Source organism: Acyrthosiphon pisum, chromosome A1 (genome assembly GCF_005508785.2).
Source record: "Acyrthosiphon pisum isolate AL4f chromosome A1, pea_aphid_22Mar2018_4r6ur, whole genome shotgun sequence".
NCBI classification, from domain to species: Eukaryota; Metazoa; Arthropoda; class Insecta; order Hemiptera; family Aphididae; genus Acyrthosiphon; species Acyrthosiphon pisum.
In genome coordinates this window covers 158,172,192-158,191,958 of record NC_042494.1, presented here as the reverse complement: position 1 = coordinate 158,191,958, position 19,767 = coordinate 158,172,192, and the positions used below count along the sequence as shown (strand labels likewise).

At 30.7% G+C, this 19,767-nt stretch overlaps 3 protein-coding genes across 3 annotated transcripts in view; 1 reads left to right on the top strand and 2 right to left on the bottom strand.

The window, feature by feature from the left end:
* The window catches only part of LOC103309997 (sideroflexin-2-like), a 13,308-nt gene extending 1,486 nt beyond the window's left edge, over window positions 1–11,822 (bottom strand). Inside the window, exons 1-6 of the mRNA XM_029486402.1 lie at window positions 11,671–11,822; window positions 9,230–9,403; window positions 6,108–6,318; window positions 5,710–5,835; window positions 5,555–5,621; window positions 220–322 (exon numbers count right to left, since the gene is read on the bottom strand). Of these exons, the coding sequence (XP_029342262.1) occupies window positions 220–322; window positions 5,555–5,621; window positions 5,710–5,835; window positions 6,108–6,318; window positions 9,230–9,403; window positions 11,671–11,822 (833 nt within the window). The remainder of the gene's footprint in view (window positions 1–219; window positions 323–5,554; window positions 5,622–5,709; window positions 5,836–6,107; window positions 6,319–9,229; window positions 9,404–11,670) is intronic.
* Window positions 11,823–13,932: 2,110 nt separating this feature from the next.
* LOC100165927 (mitochondrial intermembrane space import and assembly protein 40-B) lies at window positions 13,933–15,907 on the bottom strand. Its single transcript, XM_029488676.1, has 4 exons — window positions 15,766–15,907; window positions 15,594–15,649; window positions 15,409–15,502; window positions 13,933–14,733 (listed from the first exon to the last, which is right to left on the bottom strand). The coding sequence occupies exon 4, from the start codon at window positions 14,532–14,534 to the stop codon at window positions 14,148–14,150; it is 387 nt and encodes a 128-aa protein (XP_029344536.1). The 5' UTR covers window positions 14,535–14,733; window positions 15,409–15,502; window positions 15,594–15,649; window positions 15,766–15,907; the 3' UTR covers window positions 13,933–14,147.
* A 258-nt stretch (window positions 15,908–16,165) lies between these two features.
* Window positions 16,166–19,767, top strand: part of LOC100572992 — a 6,682-nt gene continuing 3,080 nt past the window's right edge. The window contains exon 1 of the mRNA XM_003245929.4: window positions 16,166–16,581. Coding sequence (XP_003245977.1) covers window positions 16,438–16,581 — 144 coding nt within the window. The 5' untranslated portion in view covers window positions 16,166–16,437. The remainder of the gene's footprint in view (window positions 16,582–19,767) is intronic.

The window sequence follows — 19,767 nt, the reverse complement described above, 5'->3', positions numbered from 1 at the left end:
TAAGAACGTTTGTAAAAATCCATTAGTTTTTAAGTTATACCCACCCTCCCCACACCAACACATACACACATCAATAATCCTAAGCATACATACTATAGTATATACATTTGTAACCATATGTCACTTTTATAATGTCAGTAGGTATTTAGCATATTTTGTTAAAAATATAACTCTGACAATTAATAATGTATATTAATTTATATAATATGTTGTACTTACATAATTCCAAATCCAATTGAATTAAAAGCAAAATGTGCCCATTTATTTTTTCTAAACCAGCAGCTTTTGTTATCCAACACGTCTTCCAAATATTGAATTAAAACTAAAAATAGTAACAATAATTATTGTATTTTCATATTTTTACAGAGATGGCAGGTGCCTCCTTGGAAAGTTCTTACGTATTTTAATTTTAAGTTTATATTTTAATACAACACATCATATATCAATAGCGTAGTGACGTATTGTTACTTTAACATCAATTTATTCTTATTATGTAGGTATGTGAGTACCACGACATGTGCCTATAAAACACGATTTAAATGTAAAGCTACCTATGGTTTATGGCTATATTCAGTACTCAAGGTTAGGTAAGGTTATAATCAGTGTTGGGTGTTTGTACATATTTTTAAAATTATACCTTTTTAGCATAGGTAATGTATTTTTATAAAAAGTTACATTATTGCCTGCAGAATGATAATTGCCAAGAAATTTGAAAAAAAAATATTAATTTTTTTTTGTAACGAGAAAGTAATGAGTTACTTTTCTATTTGAAAAGTAAAGTAATTTCACTACCGTCCTCTTAATTACTTTTTAAAAGTAACTTACCCAACACTATAATGTATTTATGGCTTAATTAATGTACCTAATATTAAGTTATAAAGGTAGGTATTAGGAATTAGGATATTTAAGGTATAGGACATAGGTATATCTTAAATTCTGCCGAAGAGAATCATATTTTATGAATTTGAGATTTCAAACATTATACAGTGAACACGGTGACGTGGTGTATGGGTGTACCTATAATTAGTACCTAATTATAAATGATATTAATTATCTTTGTCAACGACTTAAGAACTCTTTTAGTTATTCCCGCTTCCTATATTTTAATATATTTTAGATTCTGAGTGGATCGATCAAAAGTAAAATATTTCCAGTTTTAAAAATAATCGGGTAAACTGAAAAACAAGAAAAAAACTTCGAAAACGGGAAAAACGTTATTAACGGGGTGAAACGTAACGGCTTTCTTATGTAATACGGAAATAGGAATGGAACTTCACAAAACAATGATGAATGAATGGTGCGATTTATAGGTAGGTATTGAAGGTAGGTATTCTATATTTTTGCAGTAGGTATACTTATACTCGATTTTTGTCCATTTTTATTGCATTTTTTTGGGGCACCTATCTAAAACAATCTTAATATAGTTTATAAATTATAATGTTGCATAATTTGTATCTTTATTGGTATGTGTTAGGATTCATTTTAGATTCTGAGCGGAACGATGAATGCATTTATTTTACAATAATGTGTGTTTATTTTTTTATTTTTTTGTGTCTGTCATCACCTTTTATTACAGTGAAAATGCTTAGATTTTCTTCAACAGTATCTTTTCCAGTGTTTGGAAGGAACGAGTTCCAAAAGGAACGGATTCCTGGAACGAATTCCTTTTTATAAAAAAAGAACGAGAAAATGAACTAGTTCTTTTTTTTGAGGAAAAATAACAAAATTGTTCGTTCCTTTCTAGTTCCAATAATTTACACAGATAAGTATGTAAAAATCGAAATCAAGATATATTTTTTTAATGTGTATTATGTATATTCCTAATTAGTGATTGTTATCGAGTATCGACGTTAAGCAAATGGACATACGTTAGCCAAAAATTTAATTTTGAAGAAAATCTCAAAATATATAATAATATATTGCATAAACATATAAAATATGTACCTACTTGTAGTTATATATTATAAATAAAAATTAAAGAAGTAGGTATGCATAATACGAAAAAAAAAACTTTGATGATTAAATAAGAATTTTTATTTTATTTCGAACTAAAAAAGGAACTCGTTCATTTTCTAAAAGAACGAATTAATTCTTTTTTTACTTATGGAACAAGGAACAGAACGAATTCCTTTTTTTTAAAAAAAGAACGAGGACCGGAACGAATTCCTTTTTATAAGGAACTCGCCAAACACTGATCTTTTTCTAATAGGAAAGTGAATCTAGTTGGTACTTACTTTGGGGGGTCAAAAATAAAAATTTCCCAGTAGTTTTCAAAATCGCCGTGATAACCAAAAGAAAATTTAAGGAAAAACGGAATTTTTACGCAAAATCTGTTTTCTAGAAAATCTCTTTTGGTTTTTGGTGCAACTTTTAAACAAATGACCATAGGTACATGAAATTTTTACTGAATGTTTATATTAGCATTATCTATACACCAAGCCTTTTTTAAAATATTTTGATTTATTTTGAGCTGTTTAGGAACATTTTCAGTTTCCAATTTTTTTAGTTTTTTATTCTATAAATATCAATAGAGTAATCTGGGGTATAATGGCGCAACTAACATTTAACAGCTGTTATGTGGTAGCATACACGTTTTAGAAATATTATTATATTGTTTTCCTATCATAAATATTATGTAGATTTCAATTTTCTGGTCAAAAGTTGATTTTACCAAAGCAAATACCAAAAATTCTAAATAATTTATGAGCGTTTGAAATCCATATTTTTACAACATTTGAAATTCGCTCGCTTTCTCATGTAATGATTTCCTTATTTTGTTGTATTTAAAATACAAATGACTGTAAATACTTGAAAATTTTACTGAATGTTTTGAATATCTAATATTGTAAAAATCTGAATTTCAAACGCTTACAAAAATTTAATTTGACTTTCCTATAGACATTTTTTTTTGATAAAGGTAGATAATCTTATAAGGAATCTTCTATTACAATTAAAAATCTTAGATTTAAAAAGAACAATTTTTATGAAATCTTAACTCAAAATAAATTGCTAATTTTTGTGATTTTTCCATATTTCATAAATTTTTGAAATTTTTATGCTTATAAAAAAAAAACTGTGATTAAGGATTTTTAATATTTTTCAAAGGGTGGCTACTAATTGCGTCCCGAGGAAAAATTTCTTCCGAATTGCGGCCTGAGTTATTTTGGGGTGTATACGAATTGCGGCCAGAGTTTTTTTGGGTTACACACGAATTGCGGCCCGAAATTTAAGATCAAATTAATTGAAATATGTAAATTAAAATAAAAAAAGCCTCATTTTCTTTCACATTTGTATTTAGACTTAAGACTGTCTGCAGCATCAGTAGATACTGCAGGTAGGTTAAAAATGATGTTTTGCTTTTATTTAAAAATTTTGCACTGGTAAAAACGTATATGATATTTTAAAGTTAACAATGTTAGGATAATTGAGTAAACTTCATTGGTATTATGGCACTGGTAAAAACTTGCAGGATAGTATTTGTTTAAATTCAAGTTTGTCAATTTGGTCTTCTTTTAAATATTCCTGATAAATATTTCTTTTTCAATTATATTTGTTCTGCGAGTATTTAAGTTAATTATATTATGTTGTACTAATCTTTTTAGTATATCAATATCGATCAACATTATTTTTTACATTTTTATGGAAATGAAATATGGATACTGTGATTATATTTTATCAGTCAAGATGAAATTATCTTGAATTAAAAAATCCCGGGCCGCAACTCGTCTGTATCCAAAATGAACTCAGGCCGCAAATCGGATTAGACCTTTTTTCGTAGTTATCTTTGGGACGCAACTAGTATGCAGCCTTTTCAAATGTGAGTGTAAAAATATAGTAGGAGCCTTGTATTAAGTTTTTAAGTATTTTTACTCAACAAACAAAGTTTTATTGACATCCATAGAAAAAAAATACTAATAAAATTGGAAACTGAAAATGTTCCTAAACAGTTCAAAACAAATAAAAATATTTTAAAAATTTTATCGTGTATAGAAAATGCGAGTATAAATAACCAGTGAAAATGTTATGTATATGTTACGGGCAAAGTAGGAAACCTGGGCATTGTTATACAATGTCCGGGCACTGTGTACAATGCTCGAACATTTTGGGCAATGTAAGAATGACCGTTGGCCGGGCATTGTACGAGATTGCCCGGGCAAAGTGTATCCCGCCCGGATTCATGTGGGCAAAGTGAATTGATTACTGCACAGTGCACACATTTATGTCGAATGATATTTTATGCAATTATGCTTAACAATAACACTAAAAAACCATTCTTACACATTTTATTCGTTTGATACCACGACTTACTAGATTATCTTGTTGTATGGCGTACGCACTATACGCGATGACGGCTGCCGATAATACGAACTGATCCGTAATTTCAACGACAAAGTATGTGATCACTTTGTCGTTGAAATAGTTACATCACATAATTGCAAACAGTATAGGTTATCTAGATAATATTTAATTATCTAATCATAAAACCCCTACCTATTCGAAATCGAATGATTATATTGTCACGACGTAGTCTGCCATTACTAATGTATTATTATATTGTAATACAAATCGGTGTAAATGCAAAAAAAAATTGGTCAACTTTGTAACTCAAATTATAATAGTTGTGTATGTGTGTACAAATAAAGTAATATAATGGTATCTCACGTAAATAATATAATTCATCTTGTTGTAATTCATCATGTCAAACCACCTTTGGATAAAAATATGAATTTTTCTGTTAAGAGGTTCCATACTTGATAATAGATTTAAAAAATATTAAAAGGCAACTAATATCTGAAGCGTCTATTTCAAGTTCTTATATGATTATTAAAAAATGTTTTATTTATTTTTAATATATTCAATATTGTATAGTGCCCAAATCTAAATGGGCACTGTATACAATGCCCGGACAATGTTAACTTATTCCAACTTTGCCCTCGAAAACGGGCATTGTGCACAGTGTCCGGGCACTGTGCACAATGCCCAATTTTCTACTTTGCCCGAAACATATATACGTCTATTTGTTTTATAGTTACACCAAAAACCTATACCGATTTTGTCGAAAACTGTTTTTGCGTAAAAATGCCCGTTTTTCCTTATTTTTATGTTGTTTTGCCCGGTGCTCTTGAAAACTATTGGGGAATTTTAAATTTTGACCTCCCGAATGCATCAACTAGATTCACTTTTCCCATCAACCAAGATACTGTTGAAGAAAATCGAAGCAGTTTTACTGCCCTAGACCGTGATGACAGACAACAAAAAAAAAAAAAAACAACACATCATTGTAAAATCAATAGGTACATTCATCGTTCCACTCAGAATCTAAAATTATTCTAACAGGTAGTTTTTAAATTTGCTTCTTGTTATTTCCACATCTGATTGGTTGTATCATAAAATTAATCGTAAAACAAATTTAAAAAAAATATGTTTATTTATTATAAGGTAAGTATTTTAAGTTTTGTATGCTGCATTAAAATAATTTAAGTTATGCAAAATGTATTAATTGAATTACTTAGGTACATTATTTAATATTAAAGACTTTTTAGTTTTTACATACCTACTCCCGGAGCGAGCATTATAATTCTAGTAACTATGGTTTCTCCTATGCCTTTTAATCCAGCAAACTGTAAACAAATAGCAATATTGTTAAAATAATTATAAGTGCGTGTTTAATAAATGTTTAAATCTTAACATAAAATAGTAAATACTAACTCTTGAATATCCAACTTTTTCTTTATTACAGTCATATATTCTTACACCATCTATGATTTCATTGTGTCTTATTATTGGGACATTAATAAAACTGGCACCCGCAAATGTTATCAATGGAACGAACCGCTATTAATAATTTAACAAAAACAAATATAAATTAGATATAATTTTAATTATGAATTAATGAATCTACAATCAAGCATTTAGTATTAACTATTATTATTACATCTGTAGTGAATTCAAATATTTATAATATTATTAACATACAGTGCGATCGCTAAAAATATTATATAATATGTATATATATATCTGGAGAAGAATGAAAATAATAGTCATAGAAAAGGCTTAACGGGTACAATAGTACATACTACATAATGTTATTGAATTAATAGACTTACATAAAGTATTGGATGACATATCTTGCTAAGGAGAAATCTTTCAATATGAAATGCAGCCAAAGTCGATGTAGCTGTGGCAGCCAAAATGGATATTCCGAATCTAAATTGATTAGTTGGAATGAATTTGGTATCACCGTTACGGTTAGTAAAATTTACTAATGAATCGTATGATTGATTGAGACCATGCCAAACATAACTGGAATAATTCTTTCTAAAATATTTTAATAAATATAATGTAGTAATGTAGGTATAAATAATAAGTATACTATTTGAACTATTATACCTAATTTATTAATGTGATGCCATATAGTATATACAATATACTATGCCGTATATCGTATATGTTACAACTTAAGTATAAGCTCAATAATAAATAATATATAAATTCAAAATATGTATTTATTGTATAGACTATAGAGTATAGACCAGTGCTCGACTTGGTAAAATTAAAGTAGGGGACTCTGCTTACATTTTAAAAAAGAGCGCCCCCATCACTTGTTAAACATTATTGAGCCATGTGGGTGTGGGCTATCCTAATAATTAATACCCCTCTTCAAATCATTTAAAAAATATTTATAAATAATCAATTGAAAAAAAAATACAGGTTAATATAAAACATAGGTAATTATTGTAGCAACCTATTAAATATTTTATTTTATTAGTTATACGGACTACGCCCTTTTTGACATTAACATTACATGTTTGTGATAACAGGATTCGTTACAAAATAATAGAGAACAAAAAATTAAATCTATAGAACTATTGTAAATAATAATACATTAATAATTTAGTAAATCGTCGAAGACAGGGTCTGCATTGGCAAACGACATTATAAGGCGTCTTGAAGGCTCATTAGTAGGGTTAGGATGTTTATGATTTTGCATATTTTTTTTAGGTTGTCCAATAGTATCCATTCTTATACAGAAATATGTTTCATGATATCTATATTCAAAATATCAAGATTTTATTTTGCATATAATTGCATATTTTACCACCAAGTGCATAATTTGTTTTTTTTCTGTTTTTAAGCGCATATTTGACGGTTTTCGATGTATAATGCTGAATAACACCGTAATTATATATATTTTACATATCTGTATTTCGCGTATTATCACTTAATTTATTGTTGAGAATTCAATATGGTTATACCTATACGGAGTAAAGGTAGGCACCTACTTAAATAGAATTTTCGATAAGCCTCGTCGATTGTCACAGTCAAAACTTATCTTAAAACTGCGAGCCATTACAATTTTATCAGATATTTTAACAGAACGTTTAATAATTTATAGTTAGTTTCCGTCTTGTCTACAACTGATGTAAAGTACAGTATGTTGCACGTTTCGTATTTTGTCGTGAATGTATTTGATTTATTAAATCACTCAGTTATGCCTAAAGTTAAAAGCTCTTGTTCTAACCGACTAAGAGGTTTTGTAAAAGAATTTGGAGAGCTGTACGTTTTAACTACCGATGGTTCAATCCTTTATTGCAAATTATGCGAAGTTAAGGTCGGTAGTGAACGTCGGTTTACTGTTGAACATCATATGAACACTGCTAAACATATTCGATTAAGTAAACAAAAATAAATAAATGATAAACAACAATTAATATCAAACACAAAAATTTTCAATTTGTCTATAATAATAAATGTTTATTGCATTTTTCGTCCAAAAATTTCTTTATTTTTCTAATGCATATTTTTCAAATTTTTCATGCATATATAGATGATTTTTAGTACATAAGTGCATACATATTCATAAATTTTTTAGTGCATAAATATCCTAACCCTACTCATTAGCCATATACTTGGTTGTGGCGTGTGGGACATAGAAGAGGGCTTTTGAGTGGGATGGACGGGATGGAACTTTAAAGGAGATTTGAGAGAGAAGGACTAGAGAATCTATATTATTGTTTAAAAGACCCGCTAACCTGCGACAAGGCGACGTTCGGCCAAAGAGGCCATACCTAGGTGAATGGCAATCGGTGTATAATAGTTATGAGGTGCACAAGGTATCTTTAGTATGAGACTAGCATAGCGTAGGAACCGGCACTGAACACGCTCAATTTGTCTTGCATTATCTGCAGTATGAGGGTTCCATACTACGGTAGTACGGTCCCACATTTTAAAAGGGGATGCACAAGTGCACATAAAAGCGTTTTTAATGACGATTCAAGCCGAAAGTCCTTTATTAATCGCATGACAAGACCAAGAGTTTTTAAAGCTTTACAACACACGTATACTCGATGTGAGCAGTTGGGTCAAGATTGCAGCCTGCTGAAATTGGTTCAATATATCTACGATATCATTATTCAGAACAGCCATTTTGCCTGTAAATTCTTATATATCTACACAATATTTTACTTGTAGTGCTAACTTGTACAGGTTGTATATTAACTTATTGTAACAATTATAAAAAAAACATAAAATATCACAAAAAATCGTAGTCACACATTTCGTAGGCCCTAGGTACAGTGCCTATATAGTGCCTATAGTGCCTATGCGCTAATATATGGCCCTGTATTATACCTATATTGTTTATTATAATTGATAATTATATTTATTTTTAAGTTTTGATATAATATAAAAATATAATAGATTAATTAATTAGTGTATTAATATAGATATATTAATTCATTCATTCATTTATAAGATTAAATAATAGATTAAAATAAATATTAGCTATTTGAGTAAAGTACATCCAAGAGTACATCGCTATATGAAAACAGCGCAATTTAAGTTTTTTTTATGGATATGGTGACTTTTAAATGCAATTATTAAAATTATTTACACGGTAGGTGATTACCAAATTTGTCTACACTCTACAGTGTTAGCTTTATGGAAAAAGGAGTAAACACGATAGTTTACCTAATTTAATATTCATTTTATAAATATAATACAATCTAAATGAATTAAAAAAATTAAGAATTTTAAAATTATATAGTGAGTAGTGACTATAAAATATAAATAAGACTTTATAATATAAAACCAGTAACCACGTAATATTTTGTAATTGTTCCTTGATAAACGAATATTAATATGATGTTACTTTATAAAATAATTTGATAATTCAAAAATTGTAGTTTTTTTATAAGGTATAGGTAGTGGGTACCTTTATATAACTTACGTCAATTGAGATAGTAGAACACCAACTATTAATGATTTTCCAATTGGTATAAATGACAATCGTCCAAAACGGTTTTGAACTTCATTAGTGTCGGGATGAATCACACTTTCGTAGATTTGATGTGCATATAACAGTTTTGTTTCTGTGATATCATCATTTGAAATTGATCCATTTCTATTCAGTATTGATCATTCACATATAAGTATAAAACAAAGGTCAATATCATAAAATATACATGAAATTATAGGATTATATGATTAGGAGGATTATATAATATGAGTTGACTAATGAAACAAATATCATGAGCTACACGAGCTCTGAAGCATAGGTATACCTAATGTCAAATAGGTAGTCATAATAAATTACTCATATGCAGGATAGATGGTAAGTATATACTACTATTACTACTAAATCTTTAATCTACTATTTACTATAGGTAAATAGGTAAGTACGCATGTTCATTATTTGAACATTTTGCGCCCCGGGGCAACATAATCACCCCCTCCCAGGGCTTAAAGTGAGAAAAAATTCCAGAGGGGACTAATGTCTTTATATAATTTTAAGCGTTCCATACATAATTTTACTTATAATATCTAATGTAATAATTTAAAAATAAAAAAAATAATTGTAGGTACAATAGGTACATACAAATAAGAAAAGTGTAATAATTTGGCATTTTCAATGGTACTAGAGCTGATGAAATTCAATTTTGGATTAGTAATCCAAGAATAATACAGCCATCGCCCAAAGTAGGTATTTAGGTCCCATGGACATGACACTGTTTTAGGATTTTCCATTATGATACTGCAAAAAACAAAAATTAGGTATGTACATTAGTACCATATTATAATAAATATATAATATAATCCTGCGAATAACTGAACTATGTTTGTATCAATATATAATTAATGTACAATTTTTGCAATCTTTATGACGTTATGAGCAGGGTTCAGGACTTCTATTATATTTGCATGTTTTTTGTAGTGGTCGTAGATTATTCTAGGTAACTATAGGTAATTTATAAACTATTGTACCTATAATGAAATGGCGAAATAAATAAGTTATGAATTAAGTTATAAATGAAATTAGAATTTGGAATGTCTAGCATATTTGTACATATTTCGTATTTTTTTATTTTTATGTAGGTAGGTACGTAAAATTGTCGGAAAAAATATCATGTTCGATCATGGGCACCGTGTGCAGGGGGACTCAGGGGCTACAGCCCCCCCATGAGCTTGGTATAGTGGAGCTCAGCCCCCCACGGCCTCACGGTTCTTATATTATAAAATAAGTCATAAGTCATAACAAATAAATTAAGAAAGTCTTGAAGCTAATGAAAAAGGATGATGCACTTCGTCAAATGTTACCAGAGTTTAACAAAATATTATGCATAATGTTAGTTATACCAGTGTCATCATGTACTTCAGAAAGATCATTTTCTGCCCTTCGCAGACTTAAGACATACATCAGGAGTACAATGAGTCAAACACGGTTGAATGATATTTCCATTCTTCATGTTCGCCGTGATGAAGAAATAAATGTAGAAACTGTCGCAAACCAATTCATCAACATTTCCAAAGTACGGAAAGATACATTTTCTTTATAAAATGTGTAACTTTCAAAATAAATTGGCATTTTTTTTAATTTTTGCCTTATGATTTTTTATGCTAATACTATTATAATTTTATAACATACAAAACAACAAATAACTAAATTTTAATTGTTAATTGTTTAACGAAAAATTTAAATAAAACGAAAATATTTATGTAAAACTTCAGTAAAAGTGTTCATAAAATAGTGAGCCCCCCATGATATTTTTAAAACCTGGGGCCTATGTGTTCGATAACATTCAAAAATACCCTTGGGTAGGTAGCATAGGCTCAAATAGCATTTGATTTAGGGAGGCTGAAGCTTAAGCCCAACTATTATAATATTGAATAAGCTTAAAAAAAATTAGAAAATGTTTGGGAGTGTAGTTAAAATTGTTGGTGGAGGCTTGGCCCTTTTATCCCTCCTATTTGCGCATAAGGTACATAAGAGTCTCTTTGTGACAAAACTAATTTACATCTAGATTTTAGATTGTACGAAGAAATGAAAATCTTAAATAAAAAGTGTGTAATTATGATAAGATCCAGCTGATTTGTACATTTCAATTCCGCGATATGCTGTGGATTATGTTAGTTTAATTAGGTAAACAATCGGTGGGTACTGGGTAATTACTAATTTTGTAAACAAATTGTTGTATATAACTATCATTATTGAATAGGAAATTAATATGTTTGTATATTTGACTGGTTTACTCTAGCATTTAGCATAAGTATTTAATATGAAACAAAACGTGCTGTATTGTTGTATGTAATTGTAGAACTGGGAAGATATTATTATTATTATTAATTTTGGGAGCATCGGAAACTATGGCCACTAGCATTTTGTGGGGTTACGGTTGGTTTTGAGCAACACGTTTGTATGTGAGGCGAAGATTTGTAGAAATCCTGCGTAAGAAGCCGGGTGGTGCAGGAAACGCCAAACGATGCTTAAGCTTAGGATATTTTGAAAGCGACAGGGGTGTATTTGGGGACAAATCCGCCCCCATAGCTCTTTAAATACATGTTTATTATTATATTATAATTTTTACATCGTATAATATGTTAGCTAAAATTCTTTTAAGCCAACGTCATCCGCTCAAAACAAAAATACTAAATACGCCACTGGAAAGCGACCGCTTGCAATTATTACACCGTATGTAGGTACCTATAGCAGTATATAGCCTAAGGTATAAGGTACATATAGGTGCATAGAACATTCTACAATCTACATAGGTATACCTATACTATACATTATTATAGTGATGTTTATACTACCTATATATATTTCATAAAACCAGTGGTGAATACCATTTGGGAGGGGGGGCTACGATATATATTGTTTTATATATATAGAAAAAGGGAAATATTAAAATAATACTACTATATATATATCCATATAAAATGTAGGTACAATGAATTGTGAATGTGTGAGGAGAGGTAAATAGTTGCACTACTCGCACCCCCTAGATCCACCACTGCTTAAGACAAGCAGAAACTCAAGAAAGTCTGATAGTCAGTCACCTTTACAACGAAATGTCGCTGAACACATCCTACTTACCTAAATGGTGGTTGTTTTGAAGGATCTAACTATATTAATAACTATAAAATAATTACAAATGACAGTTCAAAAATACTTTAAAGAAAATTATTTTATATTTAATCATATTATAAAGGTTTGCTAAATGATCATCAAACACTACATATCATAGTATAATTGGTTAGTCAGTGTCGATTGTCATCGCTTACATAAATCCATAGATTTATTTTTACTAAGCTACAATCGCTGAATGCTGAGTCCTTGGCCCGTGATTTTAATTATTTTTATTGAACTAAATTTCAGAGCTCACACCAGACCATAGAGTATTACTTTAAGCAGTGGCGTATTTAGGAATTTTGATAGGGGGGGGGGGATGAAATATATAATAATGGGTACACTCAATAAATACGAATATATTATACATTTTTAAAATCCCCTAACATGTTGAGATTAGTGTGGATCAAGCCATCAAGGTGAAATAAGAATTAACACAAATTGTATAGTACCTAATAGCATTTATTATAAATTCATACTAATGGCAATCCCGTGTTTAATACGATAAACAAAAAAAATAGCTATAATACAAAATCCCGTTTTCTATTTTTTGGATGCTCAGTTCATCATTAACCTTATCTGGCATGATTAATGTATTGACCGGTGACATGCAAATAAAGCCAACTCATTAAGAGGACGCTACTCCCGTATGTGTTGTCTCCGTCTTACAATAGTTAAACTAACGTTAAAACGCGGAATTCGACTGGTAAAATCAGTTGGTTAAGCGTAACCGAGGTTTATAAGGGCCAGTATTACCATCTCCCGTTAAATTTAACCGACTCCTAACCGGCCGGTAATAAAATCTGTTATCAGTAGGTTAAGCGTAATCGAAGCATACCAATGATTGTAATACTGTAGTCGGTTATGATAAACAAAGTACATAATAATTACTATTTAATTTATAGTTATTATTCAATATTAGATAGGAAAATTGATAAAATATTTACTTCTGTCATACCTATTTAAAATACCTAGACTTAATACTTAATAAAAACTTGAAAAACATCATTCAGGTGTATAGCAGTTGATACAGGCAAAGTAAAAAATATTTTCAAGAGTTCATGAATATTTGAATAAAACTCTTTATCACAAACATCTAAAGCATGCAACCCAGAGGTGAATACAACGTTTTCAGTCACTAAACATAAACCCATGCCCTATGGTAAATTTTCAGTCTTCGTGGTAATTTTGTTTTATTTATCGTATCATATTATTTATCGATAGGAAAACCCGATTTAATAGCAGGGTAACACCTGGGAATGCCCAGAACCAACAAGTCCTCTAGTGGAACAGAGTATAGGGCAGTTCACTTTCATTTATTTAGAAATAAATGGACAACCATTTAAATAATTAGTACCATTATTTGATTTATCATCTAGCGTTCATATTTCTTTAATCAAACATCATATTTTTCGGAACGGTAACATGAAATGATTTAGGGCCGTTCTTACAATGTCGGGTTAAAGTTAACCGACACTTAACCGGCCGAATTCTGCCGGTAAAAAAATCTGTTATCAGTCGGTTAGTGTAAATCGACACTTTACCGTACATCGTAAGAACGGCCCTAAGTATGAGTCATAAACCAAATAACAAATTCTTTGTTTTTACTAATAGAATATGTTGATAATAATTAATATGATTAAGTACACATAAAAACAAAACAAAAATATAAATTTAATACCTAAAACATCTATTTAAAACAAAAAAAAAATTCTAAAACAGCACAGTTTAACAACAAATCTTACGAATTTGTCTCTTTATTTTTGATGGTTTCATCAGCTTGTTCTTCTTTATTTAAAAATTCCTCATCATCTTTTAAACCTTCTGTATATACTTCTGGATATTGGTCCATGCAAGTCCACATAGCTGTGAACTTTTCCCTACATTCCATACCTTTAGGTTCTTCTTTACTATAATGAAAACATGTAAATGATTCTCTAAATTCAACCCCACAAGGCCCAGTCGCCATTCCTCCTAAACATGGACAATTCCAGTTGATGGAGCCATCTGGAAATATGAGACCCGGTGAGGGTTCTGGTGGTGATAATGTGACTTTACTAGGTGACTGATGATCTTCTTTTGTGGCAAATATGATTGTGTCTTTACCATCTTTAATTACTTGTGACATGTTTATAAGTTCTGTCTTCTGTGATGAATGATATTAAACACGACGAACCACGGTGCACGTTAAATGCAACAGTATTTGAGTTGTGACGTCCAAACAAAGTAAGCGCTCCACGAAATTTAATGTAAAAATTAGATGGACACCGAATTATGCCTTTTCCAGCTTTAAACCTTAATACATCAAAGTTGACACTTGTTCCAAACTAAAAAAAAAAAGTATAAATATTAAAATTTTTCCAAATATTTTAAGAAACATTAAGGTTTGGTTTTGTAGATAAAACAAAATAAAATATAATAACAAATTCATAAAATAGTTGGAAATAATATACACTGTATATTATGAGTTTAGGTCCATATACAATATACTAAAATGTTTAATAATGAAGCCTAACTTAACCTAACCTAGTACAAGTATATTTAAATAAACTATAAAGTAAATTAAAAGATCAAATGAATCATTAAATAAAATCTAGTTTATGATCATAGAATATGGTGGACATACCTAAATAAATAAACGCAAGTACCTAAGCAGTTTTTTAAATTTAAACTGTTTAATATTTAATTAAACATTTCATTTATATACATAAATTATTAGAAACAGTTTTAATTGTATATTGTATATAGGTACATATGTTATAATTTCTAAAAATCTATTCATTTCGGAATTTGTTTGTTGGAAATATTTGTACAACATAATAAATTGTTGATCACATAATATGTTGTAATGAATTAAAAATTAAAATGTTTAAGCGTCAGAGAAATGTCAAAAATACTGTGGATGTAGAATGACTACCAGTTTGGGTCATTAAACATTGTAGAAAACAACAATAATAAACAATTACACAACTTAATACATATTAGTAAACATAATTTTGTACCTGGCCAAAAACTTCTTTAAGCGCTTCCTTGATGTAAAAAGAAAATTTTCCGTCGTTGACGTCTACGTTGTCGCCTTTTCTATCGAGAACATTCCTAGACAAGGAAATATAATCGGTTAATATAAATACAATTTAAATAAGTAAATACTGATTAAGCAAGAGTTTACGATTCAAAAGTTACTCACAATGTGACTTCTAGGAAGTAATAAGAACACATAATCGGTATATTATCAACATTATTCTATCGTACAAAAAAAAAAATAATGTTTATTATTTTTAGTTTACTAAAAGTTAAAACCTAACCTAATATGTACTACACTATTACGGTCTACGGTTGTATTTTGGAAAAAAACATACAAAATACACGGACACAACCAACACGGCCGTCCAGTAGACGAGTGCACCTATTTAAAGTGTCTAACGCAAATGCACTATGCAGCGGCCAGCGAGTAATGCACTATTTGCTATTGCACTATAATAAGTAATAATGCCCTATCAAAGATTTTTAATCGGGTTCGAACAGATTTGAGGTTAAGAGTTAAGACCTCGGAGATCACAATCGTCGGGCGCCGATCAGTGTGGCCAACGGAACTCTAGTAGAGTGCCCGAGTCCGAGGGTCCGACCTCCGACACGATCATTGTTGGCACGCCACCCACCGGTTGTCCGTCCATCGTCCCGCCGCGCTATCAACGGAGTTTTTTTTGAATGACAAAATAGGTATCATTTCGATTTTCGCTTCCAAGTTCCATTCGTCCGTGGTTGCCGCCGCCGCTGAGTGCAGACTCTTGTTATTATTATTTTTGTTGTAGTGCACCCACCCGCCACCGTGGTCGTCGTGTTCACACCATTTTCGTGTGCCGCTGTCTGCCGTAGTGCCGTGCTGATCGACCGATCGGCGATCTCGCGCAGTTCGCCGACTCCGCCGTTGCCCGTTGCTGTCTCCCGTCTTGCACGCGTGTGTATGTGTGGTGCCGTGCGTGTGCGTGTGGCCGTTTCGTTGCGTTTGTTGCCGACGACGACACGTCTAAATGGGAAGCGTGAACAACGCTGTCCGTTGCGGTTTCATATGTCGTCTGTGTTCGAAAATAGACAAGCGCGTTGTGCACATCTACGGCGAACTAGGCAGAAAATACAATTTGGTTCAAAAGATCAGAGACTATTTGCCCATAAAGGTAAGGCACACACACACCGATCGCACCGCACCTCGGCGGTCGTTGACGTCTATTTATTTTTATTTATTTATTTTTTTTTACTGTTATTGTATTGCCGTTCTACGGTCGTGTTCGGTCCAGCGGCCAACGCTCCGAAGTCAAGACGGCCCTACGGTCCTCGTGATGAACGTGGTAGAGCCGTAGAGGTCGGGTTGGAAAAAAATTTTGGGCGGCGATTTTCGTTTCGGCCCTATTAAATTTCGTTATTGTATTTCGAAACGAATACCTATGACGAAATCTGTGCGCGCACGCGCTCTCGTGTGTGTGTGTATATGTGTAGTAATGTATACCATGTCATATATTATTATGCACATTGCACACGCGCGCGCACACACACACACACGCCTGTAGATTGTGTGCGTGTTGCGTTATCACCGGGTCGTTGCGATTTAGCACTAAATGTGTGTAGAAACACGTCTATTTTTTTACGCCATCGCCGAGACGGTCGCGGGGGCGACAGTCTGCGTTTCTCGCGGGCCGCGTCGCGGTAGTTATTCCGCGGCTTCGTCGTTTCCCGGCCCAGGGTTTCCAGCGACATTTTATCACATTTTCGCTGGACCTACATTATTCCTCCGTCCACCGTCGGTTCCGACCGACACATCGCCTCCGCCGCCGCAACCTTGACCTCGCGTTTTCGGTGAACTATTTTTTTTGTTGTTTTTCAGGGTTATTAAAAGTGTGTTACTTTCATAGGCGCCGAGGACGCTGTAGCCTTGACGCTCGAGCTCCTTACGCGTAATATACGATGGCAATATCACAATAATAATATTGTAACGCACACGGTTGTGTACTACCTATAAAAGAGGTACTCGTTTTCGAAATTTAATTTCTCTCGTGTTAAATTTGGTATAGTACCTAATTACGTGTGCGGTACATCCACGATGTGTGTGTCCTGCCCGGGATATGTAGTAGGTACCATACGACAAGTACGTTGGTACCCACACGATGTGTGAAATTTCTTAAAAGTCTACTTGCTGTCCACTTTTTTTTAGTTACGATAGTTGCGATTTCAAGGTCTCGCACAAATATTGGCTTTCTAAGTGAATTGCTATTTTTTTCTTTCAATTTTCGTTGTATTATTTTGGTGCAAATTTTTTGACTGCAATTTAATACACGTTGAATTGGGAATAGACATTTTGATGTCCTTTTTAACATTTTCCATGGTCCATTTGTAACCTTGACCCAACTTTACCTGATAACCTATACTATTTGGATATATTTTAAATTAAAAGTATTTGAAAATAAGTCAAGGATATTAAATTGGTTACACTATTGAAATCATACAGATTGTATGCAATTTTGACAATGATTAAATTGGTGATGTCATATTGATGTAGGTGCTGGACGATTATGAGATAAAGTTATAACACTTATCTCAATATTTATTAATATATACCTACCTTGTGTAATCATATACATACAATTATTTACAATTAACTATAATTATTGTACCTATTAGACATTATCTTAATGTTGTCAAGCTCAAAATCAAATCATGGACAAACCATTTCCTTATTTATTTAAGACAATAGCTTACAACAATAATTGATTTGTATACATTTTATTTCTTGGATTAGGTAGATTGGGTTAACCTAACCTATGTAGACTAAAATTTAAATATTTTTCTTTATACCTTACTTTTAGGTATCTACCTATTATTTATAGAAATTAATTTAAATATATATACATACTAAGATCGGTATATTTATTGAAATATTTTCTTATTTATACCTAGGAAAAGGATTCTTAATAACAAGTCTGGTCTTGAACCATATTAAATTATTTTAACATTAAGAACTAAGAAGACTTTGATTGAAGGTTTGACAATATTGTTAATTATGTTTTTTTTTATTGTTTTGTTAATATTTTGTAACTATAACAATAACATTCAAGTGCCCTTGATTTATAACCAATATTTAATTATTTACTACCATCTCCCATACTACCTATCTAAAATTATACAGTTTTATTGCTTGTTTTATAATATTTTAAATGAGAAATATCTAAATATAAAAAAGTAATATTTATTAATGAAAAACTAAAACATAAATCATAGGTTTTTATAAATTAAAAAGAATGTTATTGTCATTATTAATTTCTTTGTATTGAATGTTCATAATTTTGGTTACCTAATGAAAAAGATTTGTGGGTTTGTTATATATATATATTGTGTTTATTGATGAATTATAACTTTTATTAAATCATATTTATGCACTCCAAATGTGTAGATTAATGATACCGGGAATGATACCTAATGAATGTATCAAGTTCATTATCATAACTCTTAAAACTAATACCTAGTTACCTGTTATTTAGGTAATTATTTACTAGGTATTCATCGAGGTATTCGTTAAGTATCAATTAATTTTAAAAAAATGTAACTATACCTCGAGCTATACCTAATGTGTTAACACATGAACTCACACGTATTGTGTAAGTGTCAATGTTTAAATGTGCTAGAAAAATTTGTACCTTCCTAATTGTTATTTTAATACATTTTTCTAAATTAATTTGTAAATTTTAATTAATTATGATATTATTCTCCATACTTAATACTAATTGATTACCTACTAACAAATTAAGTGCTCCAACCATAATAATTGTATTGTATCTACAAACGTTTTTATATTTCTATAATAGTAATAAAATTATAAATTATACCTATGTATAGAATCCTTTACAAAGTTTAACGAGTTTAAAACTAAAGAAGTGGATAAAAATGTAGTGATGGAAATTCTTGATTAACTATTTACTCGACTATTTAGGTACCAAACCTACCAATTTAGTGAATTCTCCAATTCATTTTACGTCTTAGATATCCCATATTCAAAAATATATTCCTAATGAACTTTCATATTTTTAAGTTTGTAGAGTAAATAGCTCGGTAAATAGTTAGTTATACAAATTCTTTTGAATTTAAATGTATTCTTATCCTATCAACAAATAAATGCAGTATTTATAGTGTGGTACCTATCACCCGTATTGGACAGTTGCATAGATGTTGAGTAATATGAATCAATCTTAAGGGGGCTGCAGCAGGTTTTGTCAAAAATCAAAACTAATGTAGATTTGACCAATCTAAACATTAATTTTGTTTGTTATAATATTTTTCAATATATTTTAAATTCCCATATCATAAAAATAAAA

Coding starts and splice junctions, on each gene's coding strand:
- LOC100165927 (XM_029488676.1), bottom strand. CDS start 14,534: ATGTCACAAGTAATTAAAGATGGTAAAGACACAATCATATTTGCCACA.